Genomic DNA, 11,070 nt, shown 5'->3' with positions numbered 1-11,070 from the left:
AGGGGCATTATGTGGGAAACAAACGGTATTGACAAAAAAAAAAAAAAGTTTCTTGAGCACCAAGTCAGTGTATCATAATGTTTTCTGAATGATCACGTGACACTAAAGACTGGAGTAATGGCTGCTGAAAATTCAGCTCTGTCATCACAGAAATAAATTACAATTTGAAAAATATATAAAAACAAATAAGTTTATGATTAAACTGCAATAATATTGCATAACATTACTGTTTTTACTGCATTTTTGTGCAAATAAATGTAGCCTTGGTGAGCATAGGATGTACTTTGAAAACTTCAAAATCTTCGAAAACTAAAAATCTTACCAACCCCAAACATTGGAATGATACTTATGTAGATAGAATGTGAAATATGAACCAATATAAGCCATAAATAAATTAACTATAATCGGATGCAATGTATCATACCCCTGGGAATGTTCTGTTTTCATTGTGGCTCATATTTTTACTGGCAAAATATTTTTAAAATGTAATATGTGCTGGTTAAGCTAGTAAACAAGTTTGATATATGTGCTGATATAGTACCAGCACAGATATATTTATTAAAAAAACAAGACAAAAAAAATACACTGATTAAAGAAAATGAATTGCAGTGTTGGCCTGAGTGTTAAGATCCCCTATGGCTTCAAACCACAACAAAGTATTTGCATATAAAACACAACAAAACTATGAATATGATAATATGCATCAGTTTAGTACTCATTTCAATGCTCATTTCATAGTCCAGGTATTCCCAAACTGCCAATAGTGCACTGAGTATTATCATTTATGACTCAACCCTGCTGAAACACAGCATCTGATTGTCTGTGTGGGTGAATAAAGGGAGCGTATTCTCTGCTCTGAGATCTGTGGGTTTTTTAGAGTTTGTGTGTGTTTGTTTGTTTTGCGCTGAGTGACATTGAGGATGACACGCTTACTTCACAAAGAGTGCAATGGGACCCAAACCGAGGCCCCCTGCCGAGAAGTGATTGATGGCAGTAGCTCCCAAAACCACTGAAAAGAGTCTTTAATGAAGAGACTTTCCCTCAAGATCACTGCCAAACAACGAATGGACATAATGACGAACTAAACTTGGAATACTGAAGCAAACAATGAAAACAGTTGGGCTCTCAAAAGCACGTTGATTAGAACGAGCGCTACGTTGAACGGTGGCCCCGTGTGCGAGTGAGGCCGGCTCTAAATGTGGTCTCAACAAATGAACTGACAGTGTGGAAAATGGAGTTCCTCCTCTCAGACACAGAGGTAAGACCCCCTGCACACATAGAGAACATCTGAATGGTGCATTAGTGTCACTCCGATCTTAATGGCACATTGAAAGGAACTTTCATTGTCATTTTTAATAACACTGGAGGCCCTTAGAGCTTAATGTTCATCTGAAATAAGATTGGGCTGTCACCCTGTTCTCTCCCTTCACATTAACCTACAGCCGCTTCAAATATATGTCCTCAAAGATCGCACAAAATCAAAATGAGAGCTTTATGGCTTTAGCCCATGTGTGTGAACTAAAAATTCCCTTTTAGCAGATATGCACAATTAAAATTTACAGTCTTTCTATTCCAGGAAAATTAGCTAAAAATATTGATGACTCATCCTGTTCTACATAGATTTTGGTCTCTCCCTGTGCAACCGACTAGCGAATAGCAAATCATGTGGATGAACCCTATATTTTCCTATTTCACTGAAATACATCAACGCGAAAACTGCACTTGTCAAGCCATTTCATATGCTCTTTAACTAAGCTGATAAAATTTAACAGAGTTGTTGGCAGAAAATATATTGATTTTATAAGTCAGTTTTTCAAAACAAAAATGTTAAGGCTGATCTTTTAAATTTGTGCTTTTGTATATTCACATGTAAATTTAATATTTAAGTTTCTGGTCATCAAACAATCCTAAAAAAAAGAAAGAAACAAAGTACCATGGTTTCCACAACAATATAAGGGAGTTCTGACACTGTTTTGACATTGAAGACAAGAGTATTGGCTGCTGAAGATTAATCTTTGATATTTAATACATATATATTAGTTCTGTCGAATCGATCAATCACGATTAATCACATCCACAATAATATATCAATCACATAATATATGTGTGAGTACTGTGTGCAAAAAAATCTAAATATTGAGAAAATCATCTTTAAAGTTGTCCAAATGAAGTTTTTAGCAATGCATATTACTAATCAAACATTAAGTTTTGATATATTTACGGTAGGACATTTACAAAATATCTTCATGGAACATGATCTTTACTTAATATCCTAATGATTTTTGGCATAAAAGAGAAATTGATCATTTTGACCCATACAATGTATTGTTGGCTATTGCTACAAATATACCCCAGCGACTTAACACTGCTTTTGTGCTGCAGGGACACATATAGATCCACATCTAAACGACTGGTTTACAAGCGTGAGCTCCCCTTGTGTCTTGAGCAAATGATAAATATTGCATAAATAAGTTCCCATTGCCAAACATTCTCTCCAGGTACCAGCATCAGACACTGAAATCCCACATTACACAACCAGTAACGTACAAAACTCTGCAGCTCAGTGGTCAGGTCTGTCTTCTTCTGAAGCTCCGATGAAATCGTCGCCAGCTCAGCCTATGGAGAACGACAGTGAGATCATCTCACATTTACACAAGTCTGGGCTTTAAGAGCAGCTACATGACAAAGTTAACGGACCTGCAGCTTTTGGATCATGTCTTCCGACTGTTTTAACTCCTGCTGCAGTTTGGAGTTTTCAGACTCCAACTCTCTCTGTGTGGAGAGAACAGAATTAAAACAGCTTATTATGAGCTGTCAGACACGGATTATCAGTGGAAGCAAGAAAACAAGTAATTAATAGTCTTGCATGTGTTAAACTGCACTTTGCACACACGATAAAGCTCTGATCACCTCATACTCTCTCTTGCTCTCCTGCTCCAGTTTCTCAAACTCATCTGCATCTTTCCTCTCGTCGATGTCCTTCTGCAGAGCGTCTTTATCTTTCTGAAGAGAGTCTTTCTCTGCCTTCAGACTCTCCAGATCTTCGTTTACCAGCTGCAGCGAGTGTTTGATCAGGTCTCGCTCAGCAATGATGGCATCCTTTACAAAATAATTCAAAAAATGGCACTCAAAATACGGTTGCAAAGGGGTGGAAAATCTCTAGTAAGTTTCCGGAAACTTTCCAAAAATCCCTGGAATGTTTCCAAAATTTACTGGAAATTTTCCACCTTTTTGCAACCCCAATTCAAAACCCATTATACTACTATAACGTGAAGCATTTTTCAAATGGAAAAACAAGCCAAAGAAAAATAAAGGATGTCGTTTACTCACTTTCTCAAATACAACAGTCTCACAGAGCTGAATGGTCTCTTCCAGATCTTTTCTCAGCTGAACAAACAACACAATTTTTAATCAACAATTATGGTCAGCAGAAAGAAAAGTTTTAAAACCCCATCAATGCCCATAGTTTAAAATCCACCTCAAATATAAGGCAGGAGTTGACTGTACAGCAGCTGTTGTACCTGTTCACACATCTCACAGCGCAGGAGAGCTTCTGAAGGTTTCTCCAGCTCTGCCACCTTCAGTTCCAGTGAGGAGCTTTTCTCCTCAGCCTTCTGTCTCTCCTGAACCTCCGTCTGTAGTCGACTCTGCAGCGCCTCCAGCTCAGACACGGTCTTCTCCTCCTCTGATGGTGCAGCTTGAGCTTCCAGCTTCTTCTGCAGTTCAGAGATCTCCAGCTGGAGTTCAGCGCTCATCTCCTCTGCTCTCTGTTTGCTCTGAGTCTCTGCCTCCAGCTGACGCTCTAGAGACGACACCTTCAACATCAGCTCGCTCGCTCGGGGAGAATCTAGGAAATGACTCCTGAACAGAGAGAGGAGAAAACAAAACAAACAAAAAAAAGAAATATGAATTTGTGAGCAATGCTGTGAAATGGACAACATCTTCGCGGACACCATCCCTCCGTGCAAATAAAGGTATGTCGCATTTATAACAAGTTATGAGTTAATGTCGTATGATTTCCGTGATGCAGAGGGAATCCCGGTGCAGTCGTGAACATGGAACAGCACTGTTTCGTGTCTCTGAGCAATATGACGCGTTTCGTTCCTGAATGAATCAACCGTTTAAATGATTCGGTTCAATCGCAAATGACTCCCTTATTAACAGTGACTTGCTGCCACCTACTGGCGGTTTTGATTTCACATTTAAAGTATCTTTTTATTTAAATAATTTCAAATATCAGTATTCAACGTTTTGTGTTTAATATATCAAAATATTATTTATGCATTTGTAACTGCAGGTTAAATGCATTCTTGTCCTGCATTAAACAGTGTGTAAATACATCTAAATGCCACTTCAGACGCAGCTTCTGTGTTTCTTCTGCTTTATCTAATCCCTAGTAAAAGCGGTTCTAAGACAGTAGTGAGAGTCCTCACCCTTCAGAGGAGCTGCGGACAGCGATGGTGCTCATCTCCATGTCGGGTTCGTCCAGAGCAGTGAAGTCAAACCGACTGTCAAACTCATCCATATCTGGACACAAAACATTACATTACATTTATCTGGTGTAACACTGACCATGTTTACAGGCTCGTTTTCACAGCTAATGCAGTATAATTTTCATGTAAAGCTAATTGTCTCCAATGATAAGATAGTCATACCCTCTCCCTCTTCAGGCAGAGAATAATCAGCTCTTCTCTTTTTGATGTACGGCTCTGCAAAGCTCATGTCCGTCGAGGCGAGATCTTCATTCACGAGATGAGCAGATCTCAGCAGTTTCCCTCCCCACGTCACTCTCCTCTTGGGAACCTTCACATTTAAATGCAACAATCAGATCTTCACCAGCACAGAGGTTTACGTTGTTAAATCTAGTGAAATCTGTCACCTTAGGGACTAGGGCGACGTTTGAGGCAGTAACAAGTAGCTTGGTTAAGTTCTTGATCCTGTCCTCCTGCTCTCTCTGGAGCTGGTCTTTCTCCTGCAGAATCTGACACAGAGACTCTCGCTCGGTCGCAGTCGTTTGTGTGACGGAGGAAACCTGGGAAACGAGACGGAAAACAATCAAGTCAGAAGATGATGGGTCATGTTAATACTGGACGAGAACTAGGGCTGTCACTAACCATTATTCTGGTAATCGGTTGATTCGAGTAATCAGTTGAGTAACTGGATTATATATATTTTTTTTTTTCGTAATAAAATAGACCTAAGTGAACAATAGCCTTTAAAATTATTTAAAATGCATATATAATTGCAATAATAATTAGTTCACAAAGCAAGTAATCATATGGTTTTATTGAACAAAACTGTTAAAATACATTATAATGTACATTACACACTATAACAATTGACTGCAGAGGGCGCCAACGGTCTGATGTTTGTTTTACACTTTACTGCGAGATCTAATCCGTAATATCGACTAAACAACATTTAATTCACATGTCCACTTAATCTTTAACATTTGGCCATTTCTTTACGACAGAAATGCTACAGCCGCTGTAATTTCTTGAACATGTGGACATCAAAACGTGTAAACTCAAGAGCAAGGGTTTGAGCTTTTATTTTGAAATGGCGATGAACGGTTAGCAAATTGAGAAAGATATTGATGTATTCTCCTGTAGGTTTGTAAATGATTTTCTTAATAAATCTGATGAAATGGCGCACGTTGCGTTCCCAGATGAACGTCATAATAAACCCAAACTTTGTGGAGTTTGAGACACTCCACACAACTGTAAATGAAATGTTTGTGCGGAGCAGCGTTTACTGTGAACGGAGTTGCTGTGACACGCACGTAACCGACACGCATGTAAATAATTAAAGCACATATTAAACCTGCATCGCATATATTTAATTGAATCACAGCGCTTGTGAATTCACAATAGCATTATGCTTTATAATATTTAAATGGGTTTAATATATCATGCAACCTTGGAAAACGGTCTAATAGGGATGTAACGATTCACTCAACTCACGATTCATGATTTTTTTTTTGTACAAAATGAGATTTAAGACAAATTATAAATTAAAAGCAACAAAGCAGCTTATGAACAGCAGTGATACAGTGTTTCCTTGGTTACCGCTGTAAACAAAGCAGAGCTGCGCTTTTGAACAGCAATGATACAGTGTTTCCTTGGTTACAGCTGTAAACAAAGCAGCGCTGCGCTTATGAACAGCAATGATACAGTGTTTCCTTGGTTACCGCTGTAAACAAAGCAGCGCTGCGCTTATGAACAGCAATGATACAGTGTTTCCTTGGTTACCGCTGTAAACAAAGCAGAGCTGCGCTTATGAACAGCAATGATACAGTGTTTCCTTGGTTACCGCTGTAAACAAAGCAGAGCTGCGCTTATGAACAGCAATGATACAGTGTTTCCTTGGTTACCGCTGTAAACAAAGCAGAGTTGCACTTATGAACATTAATATGCATTATACAGAGGCAAAAGGAAAAGAAAAAATTAAAGACAGTAAGTTCCCCTCAGACATGCATTCATATAAACTCCTACCCCTAACTGAATCGCGATTTGTTTAGCATCTCAACCGATTTGAATAGTCACATTTAAATCGATTTTCAACCGGCTCGCGGTTAATCGTTACATCCCTACAGTCTAATAATGCGTTTCATGGATTCTCGTTTTTAAAATAGAGTACTCGAACTGAATCGTGACAGCCCTGAACTGAATCACATCCTCACCTCCTGCAAACGTCGTTTGAGATCGACGATCTCATTGCGGTATCTTCTCAAGAGAGCCCCTTCATCAGAGACCTCCGTGACGTGAGGGTCGTTCTTCATGCGCTTCGCAGCACTAGCGAACTTTAACCACAGTAAAAACACCAATTCAACACATCTACCCATATCGCTCCAGATCGGTAACGAAGGGTCTTCTCTCGTACCTGTAAAGTGCTGACGGTCTCGTCGACAGTGGCTGGGGTGATGGTGCAAATAATGACAGTCTTGGCATTGCCACCCAAAGAGTTCTGAAGGATTCGGGTGAGTTTACTGTCTCTGTAATTCAAGAAGCCCCTTTCGGATGGAACAGAAACAACACGTTTGTTACAGTTAGAGCAAAAACTGATTCAGTAACGGTAAAACTTCCTACTGCAAGTCATGAAATAACTCACTTCTGACTCTCATCAGATAATTTCTTAATGACTTGACCCAGTGTGAACAAACTGCGGTTTATGTTGCACCCTTCTTTAAAGCGGGCTCCTGAAAGAGAGGAACAAGAGAGGTTCAAACACCAAAAAGATAAAAGCACCTCTGTCATTTTAGACTGTAAGTACCAGCTACTTGCTAAGAAAGAATTCTAGATTTTATGCTTAGAAAATAAACATTCAGATATTTTAGACATTATCAAGGTTTATATATATTTTTTCATTATTATAAAGTATAATTTTTTGCAATAATGCTTACAGCAATCGACTCAATTTCACTGTCTAAATGAATCTTTTGCACTTTGGATGTTTTATTGTCTCATTCCATTTTTGTGTGTTTGTTCACTATTGTGAGTAATATACAGATTTAACTGAACACATAAAAAAAAAAAATTGGTCGGTCAAAGTGACTTTTTTTTTTAATGACCACTTAGACTCATCGAATGAAGTTTAACCACTCAAGAGTGAGGAAACCATTTTTAAATGTGACCCTGGAGCACAAAACCAGTCATAAGGGTCAATTTCTCATTCTTCAAAAAAATCTAAATATTGAGAAAATCATCTTTAAAGTTGTCCAAATGAAGTTCTTAGCAATGCATATTACTAATCAAAAATTAAGTTGATATATTTACGGTAGGAAATTTACAAAATATCTTCATGGAACATGATCTTTACTTAATATCCTAATGATTTTTGGCATACAAGAAAAATCGATAATTTTGACCCATACAATGTATTGTTCGCTATTGCTACAAATATACCCCAGCGACTTAACACTGCTTTTGTGCTGCAGGGTCACATATGATAAATTAACTAATTAAATAGTAAAAAAAAACTCAAGAGCTTAAGTATTAAACAAGCAACAGGCTAAAAGAATGAATAGCAGTAACACAAAACATTACCCTCAGCTCCCGTTTGACTCGCCCTCTCAGCACCAGCGAGATCCACCAAGTTCTACAGGAACAGGAAACAAACAACTGACTAAACACAACCGCTGCTTATCTGAACTAAATGGCATTGGTGAATGAAATCACAGACAGTTCCTGGTTTGTCTTGAGCTCACCAGGTGTGACACTATGATGGCTCCATCAGCGTTTTCACCAGACGCCGGGTCACTTCTCTCACGGCTCTCCAAGATCTGACACGGACACAATAAACGAGACGCTTCAGAGATGAACCTTAAATCAGACAGCAAACACACTTCAGTTCATCACGCGCGCTTCTTACCATGCGAAAGATGGTGTGGGAGCGGCTGCTACGCTGGTTCATTTTTGTTTTTCCATAATGTCGGTTTTCTGTATGAATAAAGTAATGAGCAAACAAGTATTACAGAATTAAGGATGAGTGAGTGACGCAATCAGTGCAGCTTTACTTTCTCCTTTGGTGATCCAGGACAGGGCTTGCTCCGGAGACGTCACCAGCTCCTCCGTCAGATCAGCCACGTACACGTTTTTCTGTGGACACATGCAGCGCTGAAACTCATATTCGCAGTGAGAGTACAATAAAAGACAAACAACTTACGTAGTTTCCTTCCCGAATTTCCAGAGGTTTCCTTTTCCAGCTTTCGCAGAGCAAATCTGTGACCGTTTCGTTGTAGATTTCCATGTAGCTCACACGCAGGAGAAACTCTTTCTTTGGACACTAGATAGACGCAAAGAAATAAAACTATGGTTTTTTTTGCTGATATAGAATGAAAAAGACTTTGATTAACTAGAGGAATAACTTTGCAACACATTTTCAGGTGAACGATTCCTTTAATCATTTGTGAGGAGAAAAGACTGAAATGTGTGACCCTGGAGCACAAAACCAGTCATAAGGGTCATTTGGCATAAAAGAGAAATGTATAATTTTGACCCATACAATGTATTGTTGGCTATTGCTACAAATATACCCCAGCGACTTAACACTGCTTTTGTGCTCCAGGGTCACATATAATCTGTTATTCACTGTAAAGTGGTTCCTCTGGAGGAAGATCTCAGATCTGAACTGTTGCGCCATAGAAGTGAAGACGTTTTGTCTCGAGTTGACGCCAGGAAGATTCACAAACGCTTACATTTTTAATGGTTTTGAAGACGTCAGCCATGGCGAGAGGAATCACCCCAGCGTTACGCTCACTTCCCATCATGGTGAAGGTCTTTCCGGAAGATGTCTGTCCGTAGGCAAATATCGTGCCTGAAAATAGGAGATTATGAATTAGGATTCAATAGTGAGTGACCGAGCAAATTAAACACATAAGCGCAAAAAATTATTTATATTGTGGTGCCCATATACACATTACATGCTATATATATATTTTTTTTGTATGTATTAGGGTTGTGACAGTGAGGAAATTTTCCCACCGGTATCACTGTGGGGGGAGGGGGGGGGTGGGGGTTCCTTGCTTTCCTTCCATTTTAAATAGCTTGTAAAAGCGCCGTGCACATTTTACTTTCACTTTCAAATTAGCGTCAATTGCTTGAATTTAATTCAAACAACAAAATACAACGTAGAACTTTTATTAACAAAACAAATAAAAACTACACCATGCTATATGCCTAATATAAAATAACAAATAACCTGCACAAAGTTTAGGTATACAAAACTGAAGATCAGTAAACACTGTGGAACCAAATAAGAAACGTACGTTTATTAGCAAAACGAATAAGAAAGCTGGGAGACACGGCATACTTGATGTAATAAAAAAATAAAAATTACACCGTTTAAACAAATAAAAATCAGCAAACACTGTGGAACCAAATAAATAATAAACGAATGTTTAAAAAAAACTTCCAGTATCACCTTAGATAAATGGCAGAAGTCAACAGGCTTTTCAAAATCCAAAATACTTTTAAAACAGGCGCTTTTGCATGTCGTTTTGAAACTCTTGTCTGTCTCACACACTCTTCTTGTCAGCTTCTCCTTACGTGATAAATGAAAAATGAGCGGAAAAAACGAATAAATTGTACCGAACAATGACGTGAGTCACGTGACGCTATCAAATAGCAACCGGTGTAAAGTGAGAGGCGCGCACTCTTTATTATGCAACAAACATGTCAGCAGTGTGGAAGCATTTAAACTGTCGGAGAAAGACGCAAAAATAATGACAAGCAGCGACAGCGAGAGACTGTTTAGTACTGCATCGCATGTCTTCAATGAGAAGAGGACGGGGTGATTGTTGCTGGTTACTGTATGATGAATGAAATCGGGAAATGGCCTTAAACAATTAGTAAATAAACTGCAGAACGTTATGTTTTCTAATACATGTGCGCATTGCATGTATTCTGACAGCGCTACCTGCTTGTTAACCAGCGTTCAAAGCGCGAGGAAAATCTGCGCTGAAACAGTGTTACTCGTCAGTTGCATTTTTATGAATTTTTTACAAGGCATGTGACAATGCGAAACGTGCGACGTATTCGTCAACAAAAAGAAGCATTGAGGTCTTTCTGCGCGTTTCCGCCAATTCTGTAAAATAAAATAAAAAGTAAGACAATAATAATCATAATAATAATAATTACAACAGCTAAGTTAATACATGTATTATAACATACACAGTGTTCAAATTAGGATCTGTAATATTTTCTAATGTTTTAAAAGAAGTCTCTTCTGCTCAGCAAGGCTGCTTTTAATTTTACAGTAAAAATACATGCCTGATTCAAGGGGGGTCTGATCGGCAAAAAATATTATTTTAGTAACTTATTAATTTTAAGTTAAATTGTGCTTTGTTGGTATAATGTCTGCTAGAATGTTAAAAAAAGTTTAGTGTTAAATATTTTTAAATTGTTGTTTTGTAATTGATTTTTTCTTTGAAAAACCAGACAAGTAAAAAGCAAGCACATTTTGGCTATTTAATTTATGCAATGGTGAAAAAAAAAATTGGCAAAATACATGAGGAAAAAAACTCGAAAAACCGTGATCGGAATTCGGTATTCAGCCTTCGGCCCAGTGTTT

The 11,070-nt window shown here is 38.3% G+C and overlaps 1 protein-coding gene across 9 annotated transcripts in view; it reads right to left on the bottom strand.

The window, feature by feature from the left end:
- The window catches only part of LOC107751066 (centromere-associated protein E-like), a 42,771-nt gene that overhangs the window by 28,625 nt on the left and 3,076 nt on the right, over positions 1 to 11,070 (bottom strand). For all 9 annotated transcript variants that reach the window (XM_016566646.1, XM_016566644.1, XM_016566651.1 and 6 more), the window contains exons 4-20: positions 9,197 to 9,315; positions 8,665 to 8,784; positions 8,516 to 8,597; positions 8,371 to 8,438; positions 8,207 to 8,281; positions 8,046 to 8,097; positions 7,111 to 7,198; positions 6,883 to 7,012; positions 6,683 to 6,802; positions 4,880 to 5,032; positions 4,656 to 4,803; positions 4,434 to 4,527; positions 3,522 to 3,861; positions 3,331 to 3,387; positions 2,911 to 3,099; positions 2,698 to 2,772; positions 2,548 to 2,616 (exon numbers count right to left, since the gene is read on the bottom strand). In XM_016566646.1, coding sequence (XP_016422132.1) covers positions 2,548 to 2,616; positions 2,698 to 2,772; positions 2,911 to 3,099; positions 3,331 to 3,387; positions 3,522 to 3,861; positions 4,434 to 4,527; positions 4,656 to 4,803; positions 4,880 to 5,032; positions 6,683 to 6,802; positions 6,883 to 7,012; positions 7,111 to 7,198; positions 8,046 to 8,097; positions 8,207 to 8,281; positions 8,371 to 8,438; positions 8,516 to 8,597; positions 8,665 to 8,784; positions 9,197 to 9,315 — 1,979 coding nt within the window. The remainder of the gene's footprint in view (positions 1 to 2,547; positions 2,617 to 2,697; positions 2,773 to 2,910; positions 3,100 to 3,330; positions 3,388 to 3,521; positions 3,862 to 4,433; positions 4,528 to 4,655; positions 4,804 to 4,879; positions 5,033 to 6,682; positions 6,803 to 6,882; positions 7,013 to 7,110; positions 7,199 to 8,045; positions 8,098 to 8,206; positions 8,282 to 8,370; positions 8,439 to 8,515; positions 8,598 to 8,664; positions 8,785 to 9,196; positions 9,316 to 11,070) is intronic.

This window comes from Sinocyclocheilus rhinocerous, unplaced genomic scaffold, assembly GCF_001515625.1.
Source record: "Sinocyclocheilus rhinocerous isolate Xijiao unplaced genomic scaffold, SAMN03320098_v1.1 scaffold632, whole genome shotgun sequence".
Taxonomy (NCBI): Eukaryota; Metazoa; Chordata; class Actinopteri; order Cypriniformes; family Cyprinidae; genus Sinocyclocheilus; species Sinocyclocheilus rhinocerous.
Note: the sequence above shows the minus strand (reverse complement) of the source record. Positions and strands in the feature narration are given on the sequence as shown.